The sequence below is a fragment of the Pempheris klunzingeri genome, chromosome 22, assembly GCF_042242105.1.
Source record: "Pempheris klunzingeri isolate RE-2024b chromosome 22, fPemKlu1.hap1, whole genome shotgun sequence".
NCBI classification, from domain to species: domain Eukaryota; kingdom Metazoa; phylum Chordata; class Actinopteri; order Acropomatiformes; family Pempheridae; genus Pempheris; species Pempheris klunzingeri.
Genome location: NC_092033.1, coordinates 13,217,716 through 13,238,659, shown reverse-complemented (window position 1 = coordinate 13,238,659; position 20,944 = coordinate 13,217,716). Strand labels below are relative to the sequence as shown.

General features: G+C 44.2%; 2 protein-coding genes across 2 annotated transcripts; one reads left to right on the top strand and one right to left on the bottom strand.

Moving 5' to 3' along the window:
* The first annotated feature begins 142 nt into the window (after positions 1-142).
* On the top strand, positions 143-5,871 carry th2 (tyrosine hydroxylase 2). The gene is made up of 12 exons (XM_070853546.1): positions 143-370; positions 1,612-1,786; positions 1,959-2,047; positions 2,140-2,207; positions 2,307-2,357; positions 2,470-2,615; positions 3,230-3,365; positions 3,452-3,521; positions 3,611-3,667; positions 3,873-3,968; positions 4,054-4,187; positions 5,682-5,871. The coding sequence occupies exons 1-12, from the start codon at positions 143-145 to the stop codon at positions 5,845-5,847; spliced, it is 1,416 nt and encodes a 471-aa protein (XP_070709647.1). The 3' UTR covers positions 5,848-5,871.
* Positions 5,872-10,196: 4,325 nt separating this feature from the next.
* On the bottom strand, positions 10,197-20,536 carry nup37 (nucleoporin 37). The gene is made up of 10 exons (XM_070854051.1): positions 20,437-20,536; positions 19,287-19,475; positions 19,080-19,201; positions 16,312-16,384; positions 15,978-16,072; positions 11,259-11,349; positions 10,903-11,084; positions 10,758-10,808; positions 10,464-10,557; positions 10,197-10,377 (listed from the first exon to the last, which is right to left on the bottom strand). Exons 2-10 carry the CDS (start codon positions 19,440-19,442, stop codon positions 10,264-10,266), a joined length of 978 nt encoding a protein of 325 aa, XP_070710152.1. The 5' UTR covers positions 19,443-19,475; positions 20,437-20,536; the 3' UTR covers positions 10,197-10,263.
* Between the last annotated feature and the right edge of the window lie 408 nt (positions 20,537-20,944).

Sequence of the window (20,944 nt, the reverse complement as noted above, 5' to 3'; positions counted from 1 at the left end):
GCCGTGACGCAAAAAGGCCCCCCAAAAAAGACAGTACTTGCGCAACTCATCTCCATACAGCCGTCAGACCGCAGCCTATTTAAACCTGTCCGGGGAGGTGATGGTGGCTCATGAAGCGCCGTGAAGCCTCCAGCAGAGACACATGAAGACGGACAGCGTGGTGGTGCAGACGTTCGGCGGGAGGAAGCAGAGTCTGATCGAAGATGCGCGCAGGGAGCGCAGCAGCGGCTCCGCGGGCTCCCCGGGGCCCTCCAGGTACGGAGACGGCTCCGTGTTCGAGGAGAAGGACGGCAGGGTCACTCTCAACGTCCTGTTCGCGCTCAGCAACGAGAAACACGCGGGGTTCTTCAAAACTGGGAAAATATTCGAGGTGAGAAAGCAGCATTCAGATCATTTTAGGGAGTAAAAATGTCAGGTTACAAGTATTTTCAGAAGAATGAGGAGGAGAAATATTCTTAGTAAGAAAGTAATAGTAAGTAAAGGCTCTGGTTATGCAAACAAAATGACCTTTTAAGAGTTACTGGTTTATTATTACTGATGCTGAAGTGTCAACAAGCAGGATGTGACTGTACTTACATAGAATTTACTTGTACTTTACTTGAGTATTTCCTTTTTCTGCTCCTCCACACAATAACACACTAGAAATTATAGGATTCACAAGCTTTCAGTAGATAAAATAATTAGAATGAGCTCCACCTTTACCAACTGCAACACTAAAGTGATGAAAGCATGAATACATCAGTAATAATAATCATAAATATTGATCTGAAATGGGCCTTTCTGCATGATCACTGCTTCTACTTTTTGTACTTCAACTGTATTTTCATGAGAATTCTTTTGTTTTTATTTCTTTTATATTCTTTGGCTGAAGTTAAAGATATGAGCACTTCTTCCACCACTTGAATTCTTTGCAATTCAATGCACGTGCTGCCAGTATATATGAAACATTTGACACACTAATCAGGCTTTGTAAGTAACTTAGTAATCTGAAACATATCCAGTTAATGTCTAATAAATGTGGTGGTAAAAAGGCACAATATTTCCTCTGAAATGTGGTGGAGGGCAAATAGAGAGCAGTTAACCATTAACCTCTGTACAGTGGAGCAAAACTACTTTATAATAACAAGCCCATTATATATAAATGATTCATATAATCAATGGTAACATTTAACCATATAAATGTGAGGTATAAATTCTGTATATATATATTTCTGTCTCAGCTGATCTTTACTAGAAAAACAGCTGTGTTTTCAGATATTACTGTTGTAAATACATGTAAAAGCATGAAAAAATATTTATAAAATCATTAACATATGTTAAGGTCCTGTCGGTTGGTCCTTATGTTGATCAATTTAAGATTCCAATCCTGTGTTTTGGATTTCAGTTATGAATTTTATCTGCAAAAAGTCCCCGATATGTGTCAATGTGAGGCCTCAGTCTCAAAAATACAAATAAATAATAAAGCGTAATGACAAAAATGAAACGATGAGGCCATATTAGGATGTGAAAGCTTCTCCTCAGAGCCAAAGCACTGGATAGAAAGAAAGAACAAGAGAGGAATAAAAAGAGTGATGCTTTTGACTGTGTTTCTTTTTTTTACTTTCCTGGTAGACGTTTGAAGCGAAACTTCTCCACATCGAAAGCCGACCGGGGAGGAAGTCAAAGAACAGCACCACAGAGCTGGAGTTCTTCATGAAGTGTGAAGTTCACAGCTCTGACCTGGACGTCTTCATCAACGCGCTGAAGAGGGTGGCCGACGACGTTCGCTCCATACCGGAGGAAAAAGGCAAGGATCATTAAAATGTCCTATGACGTACGCTCACATTAGAGTGTCATTTTACAGGCCTTATTAAATCGCTGAATGCTCCTTTTAATGTCACCATGTGATAATAAAATGCAACCAATTACAAAAGCACTAATTATTGTGTGTTTTTTTTTCTCTCCCATCAACATCACAGCTCTCTGGTTTCCCCGACAGATAAAAGACTTGGACAGATGCAACATGTTAATCACCAAATTTGATCCAGACATGGACCAGGACCATCCGGTGAGTCTTCCCACATCCTCTGCTAAATGCCACGTCACATTTATCAGAGAAAGCATCGTCTATTTATGGTCATTTAACATCTTTTCCTGCAGGGATACAGCGATCTGGAATACCGAAAAAGACGGGCTTTCATCTCGGAGCTCGCCTTCAGATACAAACAGTGAGTCAGATGTTTAAAGAAAAGGGTCCATCTATCGTCATTATTAAGCACTGAGTATCACTCGGACGGTCTCTCATGAACTACTCGTCTTTGTCACAGGGGGGACCCGCTGCCCACTGTGGAGTACACAGCACAAGAAGTGTCCACATGGTGAGAATGAGCTGCGCAGTCAGAATAGCTGCAGATGCAAAGTGGAGGACGGTTATGGGACAATGCCATGATGAGGTCGTGTTGTTGTTGTTATTGTTGTTGTGTTTAATAGGAGGGAGGTTTACGGGCAGCTGAGGAGTATTTACCCCAGCCTGGCCTGCAGGCAGTTCCTGGACGGGCTGCAGCAGCTGGAGAGAGAGTGTGGCTACGGAGAGGACCGCATCCCTCAGCTCAGAGAGGTGTCCGCCTTCCTGAAAGGTGACAACGACTGAGAAAATGACAATTTAGGAGGAGACTTCAAAATGTAACAGTGAAAAGGCCAAGTCAGGGATCGTGTCCAATACTTTAAAAAGTAAGAGGCTGGAAAAAAATGAAGAAAGGTTTCTGTCCTCAAAAGATACAACACATATACTAAATAGTAAATGAGGTGTCTGACATCCTAAGAAATTCTCTAATCTCTGTGGTTATTGGTGAAGCATGAGATAATTCTGCCTCTGTGGGCTTTGATCAGTTCTTTCAGTGAAACTACCTGAGAAGTTTAGAGTGGAGAAGCCTCTTTGGTGGAACGACGAACAACTCATACACATCAGAAACACACAACTCAGAAGCCAGAAGGATTGGCAACTACTGGCTTAATCTTTAACAGGGTGTTTTATAGATGTGAGGCTGTAATGTGCTGTTTTGTATAAATGTTTCATCTGTAAGTGACTCAAGCTGTCACATAAATGCAGTTGAGTATAAAGTTAAATATCCCCTGTGGTGGAGATTCAAACAGACAGGGTATTTAACTCAAGTACATCTAAATTGTACATAAGTACGTGTGTAAATGTACTTAGAGCTCCGTCACAGTGTGCTTTCCGTCCTCTCCTCAGAGAAAACTGGATTCCAGCTGCGTCCAGTCGCCGGCCTGCTGTCAGCCAGAGACTTCCTCAACAGCCTGGCCTTCAGAGTGTTTCAGTGCACTCAGTACATCCGTCACCCGTCTGCTCCCATGCACTCCCCCGAGCCGTGAGTCGTCCCTTTCTGAGACCTGACTTCATTCATGCATTCAGCTGCTTTCTCTCTCACTGACTCGGCTCATCCCGCTCCTGCAGAGACTGCTGTCACGAGCTGCTCGGCCACATCCCCATGCTGACGGACAAGGAATTCGCCCAGTTTTCACAGGTAACCTGCGGCGTGCTGCCATCTTTGAGTTGGAATAAGCGTAACCTAGCTGTATTACCACGAATACTAATGGATTTGAACCGTTTCAGGAGATTGGACTTGCCTCGCTCGGCGCCACAGATGAAGACATTGAGAAACTGTCAACGGTGGGTTTTATTAGGATTTTAAACCTTCAATGAGGCCATTTTCAGCAGGAGAATCACACAATGTCATATAGGGTGTTAGGACAGACACAGGCCCTTCTCACTTTGTGCATTTAACAGATCTTCAGTGTCATCTAGTGGCTAAACTAAACCCCTGCACATTATGTTAAAGCTTGCTCTCCCTCTGCATTGTGTCCTCCCTCCACAGTTATACTGGTTCACTGTGGAGTTCGGCCTCTGCAAGCAGAACGGAGCAGTGAAGGCGTACGGAGCAGGACTCCTGTCATCCTACGGAGAGCTTGTCGTGAGTGTTTTCTCTACGTTCACACACTAACGTGCTGCTGAGCGTTCAGTCCCTGTCTTTGACTGTCCTCTGCTTGTCCCTGCAGTACGCCCTGTCTAATGAGCCGCAGTACAAGCCGTTTAACCCCGAGGAGACAGCGGTGCAGCCGTACCAGGACCAGACCTACCAGCCCGTTTACTTCGTGTCTGAGAGCTTCGAGGATGCAAAGATTAAGCTGAGGTATTCAGTTACTACCTCATGATGAGTGCATGAACCGGGTTCATTCAGCTGGGTTTTAAACATGGATCAAAGTGATCCTCAAGTTAAATGATAATACATTCAAACTATTACTTTAACTAAGCTTTCTAGCCATAAAATGCAGTAAACTGTCTTTGAACATGATGTTGCTTGTTCGAAACACAGCACATAAAAGTTGGGAGACATTTTTGTTTCCAAAAGTGGACACCTCTACTCAGTCTAGTTTTAAATTAAAGAACGATCACAACCTTAAACACAGATTAATTACTTAATCCTGCCGCTAAATACAAGTCACACTAAATTGTTTTATTTTTATAATGTTAAAGAGAGATGCCTGTATTTATAACACTTCACACTAAATGCTCTACCGAATATAATATGATGGCCTCAGTATTCTAGCAAAGTAATCTAAACTCAGGAGTCCACTTACTATCTTTTCGAGCTTTCAACTGAATCTCGCTGTCTTCACTCAGTGTATTTTGTCATACGTTGTCAGTCAAACGGTGACAAAGTTAGTAGTGTACATTGTATATTCAACACATATTTAAAGTCATATTCTAGTTTATATTCTAAGACTTTATTTCACTTTAATTGCCTTTTTAAGAGTTTGTTTATTATGCAACTCCACAAGTGTCCTTTCTGCACCCTAGCAGTAGACTGTATATAAGAGGGCTGAAGTGCCTTAAACCTGCATTCTTTCTAATGGCCAGCAGGGGGGGGGAGTCCACTGGCTCCAAAAAGAAGTCCGAATGAATGGAAGTCTATGAGAAAATGACCCTATGTCTCAGCAAATACTTTCCTAATGAGCGTATTGTCTCAGTTGCTAGTTTCAAGTCTTCTTCAACACGGCATGATGTTCATTTAGTAAATGATGGTCCCATTTAGACAATAAAGCAGCGCATGGTTTATAGTGGGACGACCTTGTGACAAACCAATAAAAGGCGGGTCATGCCCAAACCTAACCAATCAGACGCAAGATTCTTTGCAGCGTGAACGTTACTTCTGCCTCTGAAACCAAGATGGCGACAGCCAAAATGCCAAACTCAAGACTTCAAAATGGCTCATTTGACATTGCAATCTCCCAATTCCATTAATAAAGTATTTATCTATAGATAGCGACATTATTAAAATAATCTAAATTAAAAACTATGTTTCTTGAGGTCTAACAAATGTGTCAATATATGCAAAACACATTTTCTGATTTTGAAACCTGCATTATTACATCTGTTTACTTGCTTGCAGTCTTGTTCCCTGCCCTCAGTGGGGCATTGCTGTGCTTTCTTGGTGCGACAGTGTATTCTGTCCCTCATGAACAAACTGGGACCCCTTCATAAAAGCATTACTCCATAAGACTACCAATGGTTAAAAACTCCACTGGGGACCATTAACTTGAGTTGAGTTGATGAAGCATAATGATAATATCACCCATCCGTTTCAATGCATCTATTAACACTCATACTTCACTCACGTCCACAGGAGATACTCCGCAGCCATCAAGCGTCCCTTTGCAGTTCGGTACGACCCCTTTACCTGCAGCATGGAGGTTCTGGATCAGCCCAGCAAGATCCAAAACGCCCTGAGCCAGATGAGAGAAGACCTAAAGACCCTTCACAGCGCCTTGGAGAAGCTCAGCTCATCTTAAAACCAGGAGCAGGTCTTTCTGCAGAGATAGGAAAGTCACACACACACAGAAACCTGCAAGCAAAACGGACGGGCGTCTGGCCTGTGTAAACTATGTATATGAGATCTACTATAATGAACAACACATAAAGAAAATCCCAATGTAGTTCCCAATGTTTGTTACGTTCTACGCGGCCATTTATTTGTCTGTATAATGTATTATGTAAAAAGAAATAAACGTTTATTTTCATGAAGAAGAAATGTTAGTGTTTTACGCTCCAGAGAGACAGACGGGATAGAAAAAAGTCCGGTGTTTGCCAGCAGAAGGCATAAGACAGAGAGTGAACCACTACAATACAGAGCTTGTAGGCCATTTTCTAGCTTTTAATTCCAAACCAACTATTTCCATTTGGAAAATTCTTGGAACCCATTTATCTTCATGTGTTATTAAGCAAAGGGGAAGGAGCTAATTATGAATGATTTAAGTATCATGTTCCCTCAGCTGGTCAAGGCCAGAGCCAGCACTGAGGCCCAGCACATCATGAGGGCCAGGTCACCGGGACCTCACAGTCAACCACAGCACGGTCCGCAGGGCTGCACTGCTGACAGATGCTCTTCTCTCTTTATTTCTCTTTCTGCGTGCGACTGGAGAATTTGGCCTTCGGGGGTTTTTGACGGACGTCCAGCGTTTTGATCTCCACGCAGGCGACAATGCATATCAGAGCCGCGCACGTCAAAGCTTTTCCCCTGAAAAGACAAATCATCTCCATCTGCAGGACTCATAAAGCATCGCCACCATCAGCACAGTGCCTGGCAAGCCCTCCCATCGGCCACCTTGTGTTGGGAAGCTTACTCTTCCCATAATTCCACTGTACAGTAAATCAAGCCCTGCTCCGGCCTCCCTAGGAAGCTCTGTGTTTGTGGAGTAGAAAAAATTGTGTGTGAAGCGAGAGAGGAAGGGGGATAAAGCAAGTGGAGGGAAAGAGTGATCTACTGCTTGACAAGTGTGCAGGGACACACACATGCGTGCACACACACTCACTCCGGGCACAAGTCAAACACTTTATAATTTCTTGCATCTCATTCTACATCCAGCGCTCTCAAATCCACAAATCCCCATGAAACCGCCGCCAGGATCTGAATCTGCTGAGCGCTAAACAAAAGCGGGTTGCCCCAGCAACAGGGCGACCAGTGAGGGATCCAGCTAGATTCTTGTGCCTCGCGTACTCGCCGCAAATCCCAAACGCTGTATCATCCTGACTCCAACCATAAGTGTTTCCTTTATTGATGTCAGGGCCATCCCATCCCCAGGCTGGCTTGGTTGCCTCCTCTGGGCTGGAAGCAGGGTCAAGAAGTTCACTTTGTCCTCAGGCCTGAGAACTCAAAAAGACAGATAGACCACAAGATATGAGCGAACTGGTGATTTAAAAAACTAATAGCATTGCTTATGGCTCACAAATTGTTTACCAGTGCTTTATAAATCAGTTGTAAGCCATTAAAAAGAGACAGTTCAACTTTTTGGGGAAGGGGTCAGATGAGGTGTACCAATCTCATGTTGGTGGATTAAAGCCAGAGCTGGACAGAGACAGCCAGTCTGGCCCTGTCCAGCGTGAATAAATCTGCCAACAAACACCTCTAAAGCTATACAACAATAATGTCACGTTCACCCTATTGAACGGTTCTGAATGCTGGCGAGAGACCAAGGCCATATGAGGAGGAATGGATGTCTGAGAAGCCTACGTGGTGTCCTCTGGCCTAACAAGATCTCAACTCTTTAACAACACAGGAAAACCAAAAGCATCATTAGTGAAACAAGGCAGAGGCGAATTGTGCAAAGAGAGGCAAGAGAAAATCTGGACGACCAGAATGAACCGGTGCAGGCCTGAGACTGACAAGCCATCCAGCTAGCTGGGGAGGGGGCACAAGCAACACTAGCCTCATGTCCCACAATGGAAAGGAAAGGAATAACTAAATAAGTAGAACATTTTGATGTGTTTTCAGTTTGTACAAAGCCAGGCTAACTGTTTCCCCCTGCTTCCAGTCTTTATGCTAAGCTAAGCTAAACACAACCCAATCCAGGCAGCGCACCTCTTCGTGTCTTAAAAGAACAATCAGTAAATGGTCATGGGTTTCTCATTTCCAGTGCACCAGCAGCAAAAGTTAGCAAGTCAACTTTACATAAGGGTTCTTATAATAACCCATCAAGATTAATGGTTGTAAAGGTGAATAATTTGCTAATAGTACTGCAGCACAGGGAGAGAGGTGGAAACGATGCCTGTATTATAACACATTAATGAATATTTTATTAACCATTACCAAAGCCAGTGGATTTAACTTTTGCCTCATTAGAAGGTGATACCGACACATTCACCCCGCAGCTGTCACACACTTTGTGGCATCAACAGTTTAGATAATCAACAAACTCTACTCAAAAGTACTGATGGAGCACTTTTTCGACTGACTCTCTTCTGCTCATCAAGATCAACTTAATCGCTCCATTCTGGGAAAGCACTGCACAACAAACCAGCCGTGAGATTAAATCAAACACCAGCCTCAAAGAGCTCTAATCTCTTTCTTTGTTTCCCTTCATATCATGCTCCTCATTATTTTTATTTGCTCTCTTTTTGTTGAGCCCAGGCTTAAAGTTGGCAGGGCTGCAGAAGAATTATCTGAGGGGGGAGATTAGGAGAAAGTTGGTGAGGATTTTAAGGCGGTCTGATCTCCCTTTCATCCATTTCACAGTTTGTTATTAGTCCACACACCACAAGAGATCAAGCTGTTTGTGAGGGATAATAGCTTCATTCAGGTTACTTCAAAGGTAACATGTCGGCCCGGGGCGGTGACATCTGAGGACGTGCTTCCAGGAAAGAGGTGAGTTTGTAAGATGTCCAAGATGGCTCATGTGTTGTGGAAATCAGCTCAGAGACAAGATGGAACTACATGTTGATGCCCTTCTGCTCAGCAGCCATCAGATGGTGTCCTTGAGTCGCTAAGATTTGTAAAGCCAGAGATTCATGACTCATGTTTCAGAGGAAAGGCCATTCAAGTGCCCTCTAAGGGGAGCTTTTATAATCTTTGGAAAAGGTTCAGAGTGTGCACAGATGAAAATGGCAGCTTCTTGCGCCTGACATCTCTCGTGTTATCCGCAGCTGCCCCAGCAGCACTTGCACCTAAAGCACAGCAAAATGTGGAGAGTGGATACCACATTGGACTTGTTCAAACACAAGCGTGGACCAGGAGAGCAGCGGCGTGTTATGCTTTGTGGAAGGTGGTTTACGCCTCCTGTCCAAGACATATACAAGGTTGACGAACTGGTTTGAAAGAGCGGAGGTCTCCACGGCCTCCGCTCGCTCCGGTCTGTCGTGCAGAAGCTTCGATGTACAATACAACCTAGTGTTTCAGCTGACATATACATTAATAAGGTACAATAAGTGGCTCTGTTAGACGCCCGAGTAGAAATGCACATTTATCCAACGCTGAACCCTTGAAGATTAAGCACAACTGTGGAAACAAGTGATCAGCTGTCACCTAGAATGATTCATGATCAATTTAATTAAATGAGTGCCCTCTGCAGCTTAGCCGGCGTATGACTGCCTTGAAAATGGAGATGGTGGTTTCTCACACATGGCATTCCTGTGACAGTACAAGGAGTCCTTGTTTTACCGGAGGGCATAACAGGTTTCTGCCAAATGATCCCTTGTCTTCCATGTTTGGTCCGTGGAGCATTGATAATTATTCTCCAAGGTAAGGTGATGCACATCCCTTCCTCTCCCTGCATCCTCACGAACGGCCGGTTTAGCATGACATGGAGTTGGAGATGACCTGAAATGGCCCCAGACTCCAATACTTCCCAAAGCTTTTCCTATAATTACACTTACAACCCCCCTCCGCCCCCACAGCCCCTCCATGCAGGGTTTGTCCAACAGCTGGAGCACGGCCAGACCTCCTAGTTTTCCCCTCATCCAAACCTTCCTGTGGATTTTCTGCACACCACAGCAGGTGGAACACTGCATATGAAGATATATTCTCAACATAATTCAGCATCCGTCACTTATAGTGAGAAAAGTGAGAAACAGTCAGACAGAGAGCACCTGTGGCACGATGAGCGTGTTGACTGGTGAAGTGCAGAGCTGGCACCGATTTCTCCATGCATTCCTTTGAACTACAGCTTTCTTGGCAGGACATAACAGGCAGCTGATGTAAGTTACTCTTAAGAGAGAGACCTGACCAGTCTGCTGTTCATCTGTAGCTGACCTGAAGCGGTAGTAAGAAATAAAAAGATAAAATAAAATGAAAAAAAGAACAAAGCTCTAGCATCTAGCCAATTCCCATCAAATTTCATAAAAAAAGCCTGACAGATACTCAGAAAAATATTTTATTGGACATTAGGTAGAGTAGAAACAGTGAATTAGTTATCTACCAAGTGCTGTACAGATGTCTACATCTCAGTCATCCAAAAACAAAGTTTCCTGTCACTGCCAATAACACAGAGCGGGAGCGTCCGGTGCCAGCTGAGGCCCGATCCCACTGTGGCCGATCCGATCACCACCGGCTGTAAGGACATGTGTGAAATGAGACCCGAGCTGTAGAGAACATTAAAAAGATAGTGATCTGGACTGGGAAAGGCATCTCACTGACCTGTGGGTGGCCAAGGTGGTGGATGAGTAACTGACTGCAAATCTTTCCTGGACATCCGGTGGTGGCAAAGAGGTTTTCATTAGCTCGAGACCACCTGAAGAGGAGAGCAACATCTCTTTGAATGTCATCACACACTTCAACTAAATCAAATATTTTCATTTCTATTTGTTAAAACAGCTGAAAATCAACACAAATCCATAGTGAAATGCTTTATCTACATGCACCCAAAGGATTTCGTTTTGTGTGTGGGGACATAATATTCAGGTGAAAATGATCCGAACACATTTATCTTACCTGAATAACCGTGCTTTATCTATGTGGGCCGGCCTTTTTTCCTGAGGGTAACTGCATATAATAAAAACAAGATTTAAGCGCACCCTATTCAATTGTGCACCACCATCGCAAATCAATAGCATGTTCCCCACGTGCCCCCCGTTACCTGGAGCGAGTTATGTCCCAGATGAGCCAGTCGTTGCCTGCCACGGCGCCGACTTTGATCGTGTTTGTGAGGCACCAGTCAGCTGACATGAGAGGCGACTGACCGCAGTCCAGTGACAGGATGGCCTGCTGGGTCACCAGGTCGTAGAAGCGAATTGTTCCCTTCTTCTCCGCCACCATTAACTGGAGAGGAACCAATGTTTGCGTTTTGGCAACTCGGCTTTAGACAAACACACTGACACACCTCACGTAAATGCGCGTTTTACAGTTCACCTGGAACACAGTACACAGCTGCACAACTCTGGAGTTTGACCCCTGAGTACGAGCTTGTATCTGAAACAACATCCTCCTCCTTACCTTAAAGGCTTCCTCAGGATGCCAGCACACGCTGATGCCAGGAGAGCGAAGTCTGAGAGTGGTGCTTTCATTTCCATCCAAGTCCCACACCCTGTTTTAAAAAAGGTCATACAAAAATAAAATATTGGTACAAATGTTACGTTTGCAAAATTCAACCTTTATGAGTGTAAGTTTTTTTTTTATCATAACCCAAAAGTGTTGTGAGAATGGTTCTCAGGCTTTTGTGAAGCCGGTCACAAAAACAGGTCTTTTAATCAGCTCTCATTAGTAACGTTAAGGATTGATTCGACTTGATATGTGAACTGCTCTTGGCCTGAAATCCAAAACAAAATCCACTACCTCTTAATTAACAAAGATGGGGTTTTAGAGCAGTTCCAAAAATAGCATCCGAGTTTGAGCCACCCTCAGATGCTTACATAATATCAGAAAGAATTCGCCTTTCTGAGGTTTCTCCCTTTGTTGTGCTCGATCTAGAACAGTAAGACAGCTCATTCTCCAGACAGCCCAAATGTACCACACATAGAGCCTTGACACCAACAGATTTAGGGTCACAAGTTTCCTCACATACAGTATTTTTGACAGAATTCAAGCTCAACTTTCCCATAAATTTGTGGCTCAATACGAAACACACAACCATCAGGCTTTTATGGCACAAAATGTGGGCAATGATAGATGATATGTTTTCATCCAAGTTCATGTTTGCTCCTAATTTATCTAACTCCCGTTGGTTCCGTGGAAGGGATGTGCACGGTCTTCCTGCTTTTCCAGGGAAAAGGGGCTCTGTTCTCAGATCTGGGCCCTGAGCTGTGAAGACAGACAGTCTCATGCTGGACTCCTCTTTCAGGGAAAACGCCAGCCTCACATTTCATTGAGCTATGATAGCGGGGAAAGGAGGGGGTGGGGGGGCATCACCCTCGCCTGAGTCGGCGTTACGCTCCACTCACATTACAGCAAATGTTTCGCTGTGGGCGGCCCGCTGCCATTCATTTTCTGTGGAGTGCAGAGAGGGCAGCAGAATGCACGTCAGCTGAGGAAGAGCAGTGGATAGAAGCGGAACAGCATCCTCCTTTAAGCGAAGGAAAACGGAGGGGTCCTGCGAGCAAACGCCAACCAAGAATCGAAGCTCGTGTGAGGATTGTGACCAATCTTCATTCAAAAAAAAAAAAAAAAGAGGCGATTCTGGAGCTAAATAAGAGCGATGGTGGCATAAGCAGCCGAGAAACACCACGGATGTAATAGATCACTTTGATGGAGGGAACTGCGGGCCCTGAGACTTGGATCTACGGTTAACCACATCTGAACCATCCCTGAACTAGAAGAAAAGGTGGGGATGGGGAGGGGTGAGGGTGGGGGGGATTGGAGGGGGAGGGTGTCTGGCTGCAAGTGTTTCTGGGAATATAAAACAAATGCTTGTGAAGCATGGGAAGGCGCTGACTGATGAGGTCATGCAGAAGACATCATCTAATAAAGCCCAAAAAGTACCTCCAAAGACCATCTAAATGTCAAGTGTGTTGTTGGAGAGATTGATGTCCTCGGTGGTGCGGCGTAGGGGTGGATATGCCCCGTCTCAGATGAAGACCTCAGTAAACACTCAACTTTTCCTGCCTCATCTCCCCTGCAGCAGGATAGAACCCTGTCGAAACTCTGGGCGTCTTTCCTTTGCCCATGTGCATATTCAGCCAGAGCCTCCACCGTGGAGCATGAGGGAGTCTGAGAAAAAAGAAAACCCCCCAGACCACACCAGGAAAACAACGACTAAACCCTATTCTTTCAGACCACTAGCCAAGCAGAGCTCAATTGCACGCTACACCACCAACGGCCAAACTGTGGTCAACCACTCTGCCCTTCAAATGGAGAGCACCGGCTCCCCAAAAAAACATAACCTTTTCCAAACGAGGTGAAAGACATGAGACACGAAAACACGCGTGACCAACTCTGATAAAACACTGTGTAATTGCATAACACTACATCAAGGAATAACACTTTGCTTCCATGTGCCACAGAGTTGAAAAGGACATCTGAAGTCCTGTATTGTGTTATCTCAGTGAGAAAACAGCGTGGCTGGAGTGTTACGGTTTGTCAGTGTTTCCCATAAGTGGAGGCAACGGGAAATGCCGCTAGCGCTGTGTGATCTGGTTTATTGTAGAGAGCAGAGTAAATAATTGAAGGTGACTCTCTGGAGGGCGAGAACTGGAAGAGTCGAACAGTATAATCCCAACACAGCGCCTCGCAGGGTCGCCCTGGTTGAGGTGCACAATGTCTGCATCAGCATCTGTTTTAACGGGCCCTGCTCAGAATTAGCACACTAACATTATCTGTAAAATTCATACATACATACTTTAATGTTGAACGACGTATTGAAACCATTTGACATGTTCATGGGGTTGGCTAGTTCCCCCCCCCATACACCTGGCGAGTTCCCTTATAATGTCTTGAAAAGATAAACGTATACCAATGTACAAGCTGGGCTTGACTGTGTCCCCCGATGGGTACTTCTATGGTTGTCAGGGGAAACGGTATGTAGAAAGACTGAGGAGAAGCTCAAGTAATTCGAAAAAACAGAAGAGTAGCAGCAGTAGTAGTAGTAAAGGATAAAAACATACACACAAACAGAATTTCCTATTGATGTTATGATCTTCAGTATATTTACAATAAACAGTAAGATCCCAGCTAAGCTAGGTAGCCAAGTGTAACGGCTAATGGCTTAAATAGATAAATGTTAGTAGAATAACAGAGAAATGGTTAAAATAGTTCAACGTAATGTATGAATGGTGGAAACAAACACAGCTCAAATCTGAAACATCCAACTCCAACTACACAAAGCTAAACACTGACCCTTTAAATTGTAACAGCATCCATTTTTCATAACTAATAGTGTTAAATAGGATCCAGTTTAAAATCTCCTCATGAGAACATATTTACAACATGTTGTCTCACGGAGCTGCGGGAGGTAACATCGGTCCAAAAAAAGGCTGGGATAGAAGATACGCTGGAAACACGGATCTGAGATATTAAGCTGCTGTAATTTGTTTCCCTTACACAACATAAGGGATTGAGAAAAGCAAACGGATTACCACTGAGAACGGGACAAAATGATTTAAACCATACACATAATGCTGCGGTGGTGGCGGCAGCAGGTGTGTGTTATCCTGAGCTCATCTGTGAACTCAGTCAACCCCAAATCCCCTCCAAATCCCGCAGTGTGCCCTTGTGATCTCTAGGTGGCACATTTCCCCACAGACTCACCCCATCTCCACCTACACCGACACCACGAGCTGGTTCGGCTGCATGAACCAAATGTAAACTCCCCTGAGGGAGCGGAGTCTGCTTCCCCACCTTGATGCTGCGGCGTCAGGTTGCGTGTTGGCAACAGCCGAGTTCCCACAGCTGCAGGGGACAGTGATGACAAAGCTAAGCAAACTTATAGTAGGGGCTCTGCTGCCAAGCCCAACAGAGTGATGGAGAGGTCATGAGCCTTTACATGCAGGCGTGCACTCCCCTCCCTCCCAGTTTCCTCCGCTCATATCGAGGCTCAGTTTGTGTGGGCTGACTGGAAGGTCCTCTCCTGTTAACCTGATCTATCCCTTGTTCCGCCTCTGTCTTCCTCCCGCATCCCATATTTTCTCAACATGACAGAATTTAAATCTTTCAGCAGATGGAGCGCACTCCTGTTTTCTCTGGCTGGTCAGCGGAGGCAGGGGAGGAGGAGAGTGGATGGGAGTGGGGGAGCCGCGCTGTACTCGGACGGGCCTGAGGACGAGGCGCTGAGCAGGAGGGGGCCTTCATCAAGCCGGTGGCTGTCAAAGTGTTTTAGAATGACAAATGAACCAACGAAGAGCGACAGATTTGACACTGCTTTCAGATTAACTTTGAGCACATAAGTACTGTAGCCTGGAGCTGGATAACAAACCAACTTTATCAGGTTCTTCACACTAGAAATTCCTTTCCACTGCCTTGTCACCTGTTTTCTGTGGCTACCTGGATATGGGAGCTACCATCGTTTATGATTCGGCTAAATGAGCTAAATTAGAATGATTTTGAATGAAATGATGTGTTTTGTTTTTTGTTTTGAAGAAGTGAGAGTCCCAACAACAGCCAATGAGTAGACTTCCAACGAGCCAGGAATTAGAAGACACCTACTTAGACTCAGAGTTCCTGATGCACATTTTCCATCATTTTCTGACATTTTTTCATTTGATCAATCGGCAGATTAATCAATAATGAAAATAGGCTGAACTTTTGGCTCAAATATCAAACTTCATACAAAGACTTTATGCATAGCATAAGAGAAGGGCCCAGTGCTGCAACACAGGTTTGCATGTTGCAGGAGAACCAGCCTGCTGATATGGAGGAGGGGTGGGGTGGGGTGTGGGGGGGGCTGTCCCTGAGGTGACCCTGGCCACTGACACACTTTTTCCCTCCTCTAGCATTAATTGAAAAGGAAAATTTGGGGACCTTATTATAGGTCCCCCTTAGAGAGGAAAATCTTTCAGCAGCTAATTGGATTTCCATATTTAACCAATTAGCTAGAAAAGCTACAAAGCAGCTCTGTGCTTACGCACAGTCACACCGGAGCATGTTGTACTTAGCATCATGTTTCACTGTGGAAACACTGTCAGGACTTTCTGCACCATTAACAGAGAACAGAACTGAAAATCAGAAGCTGGGAACACACACACACACACACATACACACACATGGAAATAAAACGGTTTGGACCTGCAAGTGTGGTCATCACTGACGGAAGCAATTTGTTTCCCCTCTGTGGGCTCGAACACCAAATGGTTAATGTAGCTGGTGTGACCCTCCATCACCTAGGCAACAGCACAGAAAAACATCATGTAAATAAAAACAGCAAACCCATGATCAATAGACTGTTTAATGAGCATTTTCTAGCTAACTTGGGCTTGTTACACTGGCTGCAGCTCTGCTTTCTGTGTGCACAGCTACATTTCCTGTATCACTAAGTACCAAATGTCAGTGCTAAGTAAAGAAAGTTTGATGCCAACTGACAAGCGCAATTCTGGCCAATGTGCTCCAGATGTTGCACTACCTTGACTTCATGCCTATCCTGAAGATCAGAAGTCAGCAGGCGTAGCTTTCTGTCAGCTGCAGCGGTGCAAAATCTGCAGCGAGAGAGGAAGAGGAGAAGAAAAGGGAGGATATGAAAATAAACAAAGAGAGAACATCAAAACAGAGTCAGACTGTGTGGACCCAATGACAGACGACATCTCTTTCTCCATGCATGCCCGCAGCCGCCTAGACTGACACCTCTGGATGAGCGTGTCAGTGTGTGTGGTAGAAACTTGGACAGTGATCAGTAGAAACGCTGCCAGGGAGATTCTAATTGCAAGCTAAGATAAACACGGAGAAAAACAAGATTCCTCACGCCATTTACGCATGTCTCTGTTCAAAAACCTGTGCAGAGCCAGGCAGAGGACTTTCCCCTCTAATCAGTCGTAGTATACACCAGTGCCTGCAATTATTCACACAATTACACTAACTCACTTATGACAAGAAAAACACACACATATCACCAGAATAAACAGACAACGGTTCACACATTTTCAGTCGCAGGCACAGATGGATTTGGCCTGATGTCACTACAAACACCCTTAACATGCTTCGGGGTATTACTGCTACAGTAGATTAGATTATATTAGGATAGGCCTTCTAACCCTACGAATTAGTGATGTACTTTGTAGTAAAGCATGGAACACATTTTGGCTCTTTTTCTTTTTTACTGTAATGTTAAAGCCATTTTCTTGATTGATCTCCAATAATCTTGCATAATACATCAAAGGTCAGGTTTTTTTTTTTTTTTTCAATATTGGGGACCTGTGATTGTTGTTTTAGCAGGAGACAGAGGTGAGACAAGAGTTTATCCTTTTCTACACACCTCAACAGAGACCTGAAAACACCAAGTTAAAGAGTGGAAACAGCTAGCCTCGCTCTCTCCGAAGTTCAAAAACCGGCACCTCTAAAGCTCACTAACTAACATGATAACTTGTTTGTGACTTATGAGTTTAAACGCAACAAGATGTGGCTTTGCGTTTGAGTAAGGTGGTGTAAGTTTCTTGGCGATCAGCCGCTCAGGCGCAGTGACTTCCTGGAGTCTCCCCAGGTTGCTTGGCAACGTCACGTTGACGACAATCCCCATCATGCTTTTCCCTTTTTCCTGCAGTTTCGTCACTGTCAACTCTCTAATGAAGCCATAGAATGCTGCCAAAAATACGAGTTCACCCATTTAATTTCAGTGTATTGTCCGCCGTATATGTTCAGTTGTTCGATGTTTGCTTCTTTCTTACTGTAAACACTGAAAAGTCTGTGCCTTTGGTAGATGTCGGTAGTTAAATGTGGGGTGTCTGGTCTTTGTAGGATTCAGTAATCTTCAGATGTTCCCGTTCCAAGCTGCTGTGGCGGCGCTGCCACCCAGCGCTGCAGCTCGAGCCCCCTCTCCTCCCCTCACCTCTCTCGCTCTCTCTGGGCCCCTGCTTGAGGCAAGCCCGTGAGAACGCTGTACTTTTCCTGGAAGGCACGGCTATGTGCAGATAGAAGGGAGGGATGGAACCTGAGTGGGCAGTCATCAGCGCAATAACATGTGCGCACGTCACAGGGCTGGCTCAAGGGCCCTGTGGAGTAAACCACAGAAGGCCAGGAATTATCGCTGCCTTTCCTTTTCAATTACAGAAAGCTTAAACACCTCCGGGGGGACCGCGGAACCTTCCCATCCAGCGCTCCAATTAGGAGGAAACTCTTGCTTTCTAACAATCTACAGTTGGGCTACTTCCCTCCTGTCCAAGGCCACCTGAAATAACTTGGCTCACATCCTGGCAGCTGCAGTGTGACAGTGAGGGGCGGTTATGACTACTTTCACACAGCGTGGCTGCTGTGCTTTCTCCACAACTGCCTCTTGTTCTGGTTGCAAGAGGAGTGTTTGCACATAATTATCCTGTTGTGTGTGTTTAAAGACAGAGATGTCAGGTTTCTGATGTGGGAGTGAGGTACGGCCTCCTAATCCTATTACAATGGTCTGATGACCTCTTACATAACAAGGCGCACTAGAGCTGCAGATTTCTCACCATAAACACCATCTTATATCAAAAACAGCCAGTTGTGCTAATAAGGTCCTACTGGAGAGTTGTCAGTTTAACAGAATAGCACAAAAACAGGTTGCTGGAAAGCCAAATCCCACGTGCCATTTTATTTGAACCATTTTCCAACCAACTGGACACTTTTAAGCAGCAGTTTTGCACTACAGAGCAGCTACCATGAAGGCCACTTTGCTGTGACCTAAACATGCACAGTATGAAAAACAAAGAAACTTATTTAATTCTGTAGCTTTTAACTTTAAAGAAACTAATTTCCTGTTTTTGCATTACATCATCTTTTTCTTTACTTTGTCTTTTTTCCAGTCATTTTGGCGTTTTGGTTCATACCCTTTACTCGTTTCAAGGTTAGACACAAATAAAAACTACACAGACCTCATCTTAAATCACGTTCCTTGTTGTGTGGCAAATTATTCTGATCATGGCTTAGACATGAGTGACCTTTGGGAGTATTTATTTTCTCTCAAGCAGTGAAGTATTTTATATAGTGCACCATCTTGGACCACCTTTAGATAATTTATAAGCATTTGCAACCATTTAGTGTGCACAGACTACAATTCTGATGCTGACACAATATATTGCTCAGCCTCAGTTGACAATGTATATGTGTTCCAAAATCTATAGAAACCAAGACACAGACAGACAGATACCATGCTGTCCTGCACCATACAAGGTGGTGTCCAACCCGGTGTTCGAAACAAAGCAGCAGTACCTGATAGTGGGTATACTGTCCAGCCGGGACTCAGGGCTCCAGGCAAGGGCATCGACACGCAATTCATGATGGAAAGCTCGAAGGACATTGAATTCAACTCCCTCAATCTCCATATCCTCTTCCTGTGGGAACAAGTATGTGTTCAGAGAAGATGATACAGTGCGTTCATGTAGGAACAACCAGGTTGTGTGAAGCTGCGTCTCTAACCTGGAACAGGCAGGTGCCCACAGCCACATACTGGTTTCCACCGTAGGCCAAGAGAGAGACAGGGGTACCAGAGCTGAAAGGACTGAATTCCACTACATGAACGTAGTCCTCACACGCCACCGTGTAACTGGGACTGCGGCTTGAGTCCTCCTGCATGCTGAGTGTCCTGGTAAAGCTGGCTTCAGATCACTGTAACACAGCAGAATGAAAGAGGTCAGAGAACTGTTGGCCTAATGTGGAGTATAAATACAAAAATGATGTTAATCACAGTGAAGCCATAGCTACATCTGCTAAATAAATGTAGCTCTTTAGTTGATACTGAACAAAACTAAGCATTAACATGATCTATGGGCTGATATGACAAGATACATACTGAGATTATAAAACTCCTTTAATATCTCTGATGGTTTGTGTATAGTCACAAGCCATTAAAAAATCTAATGTACTAATCAAACTAAACTGTCAGAGACCAAATGGTTCCTCAGCCTCAGAGGAGCACGTTAAGACCCTCATGATGCCTGGAGAGAGGGTCAGACCGAACCTAATTCAAATATCTGCTTATTTTATATGTCCTTGTAGTCACAGAGGCATGCACAGCTATTAGGGTACAAAACGGCTACTTTTACTAAAGTGTATTGGCCATTCTTCAATTCGGCAAACATCTGACACACGAAGCAGCGCTTTTAATTGAAATTTATTAGATTAGATTAGATATCGACTAAAGGTAGCTGTGGAGTCGAGACTTAAAAATTAGACTGATATTCCCCAGAATAAACCAGAAGATCCAAGAGAAAGACTTAATAAACCTCACAAATTAATATGTATACGATCAAGCCAGGCAGTGTTTAAGTACCTAAACAGAAATGTGATGACATTCTCACTAAAATTACAGCACAACAGCTCGCATCCAAGTTATTTTGGTACAGGGCGAAGTAGTCGTGTTGGACAGGTTAACTTGTTTATATCCATTGCTTCCGTGTTCTTGTTACTCCCATTACACGTAGCTGTAATGTATCAGCTTGGCAGAGAGCTAAAACGTGACTGCTGCCTGGCTCACATATAGGTGCCCAGCTAGCTAACAATTAGCCAAACAAAAGTATATACTGCCCGTCTTTCAATTTAACGCTCCGATAGAGAACTTAATAATTACCTCTTGGTTCTGAGAGTGTATTCCGATACTAAACACAGTACTGACTGATATATTTTACCACGCTATTTTTAAAAGAGTCCAATGAATCAAATGGTACCCGCGGTTGAGATGTTTTCAAGCTGTTTCCGGGTACGTCATGGAATGTACCATTGAGTACAACGTCAAGGGGGATTTCGCACAGATAAATGAAAACATCCTAACCACGAAGTGAGGTATCAACATATTGTTGAGCCACAACATTTGAATGTATTGACATATTACTTTTTTCAAATCTGTCGCAAAGCTATACAAATAATGCTGGATAGAAAACCCTTTTTATTTTATGCTTCACCCGTCATTGTGTACTACAAGCTGATTGGTCAAAAGGCAGGAAACGTCATCGGTAATTTAAAATTTCAAAACAGCTGCTTTTTGTCGTGGACGTTTGTTCTCGGAGGCTGCTATAATATTACAGGTTTGCACCATTAAATTAACAATCCCTGGGGTCTGGTGTAACCACAAACAGGAG

Bases quoted from the DNA above. Each gene is read 5' to 3' on its own strand.
- th2 (XM_070853546.1), top strand. From the start codon at position 143: ATGAAGACGGACAGCGTGGTGGTGCAGACGTTCGGCGGGAGGAAGCAG. The intron at 2,048-2,139 runs GTGAGTCTTCCC...CTTTTCCTGCAG, and splicing joins ACATGGACCAGGACCATCCG to GGATACAGCGATCTGGAATA. The intron at 4,188-5,681 runs GTATTCAGTTAC...TCACGTCCACAG, and splicing joins GATGCAAAGATTAAGCTGAG to GAGATACTCCGCAGCCATCA.
- nup37 (XM_070854051.1), bottom strand. From the start codon at position 19,442: ATGCAGGAGGACTCAAGCCGCAGTCCCAGTTACACGGTGGCGTGTGAG. The intron at 19,202-19,286 runs GTTAGAGACGCA...TTGTTCCCACAG, and splicing joins TGGGCACCTGCCTGTTCCAG to GAAGAGGATATGGAGATTGA. The intron at 10,378-10,463 runs GTCAGTGAGATG...ATGTCCTTACAG, and splicing joins ACCACCTTGGCCACCCACAG to CCGGTGGTGATCGGATCGGC.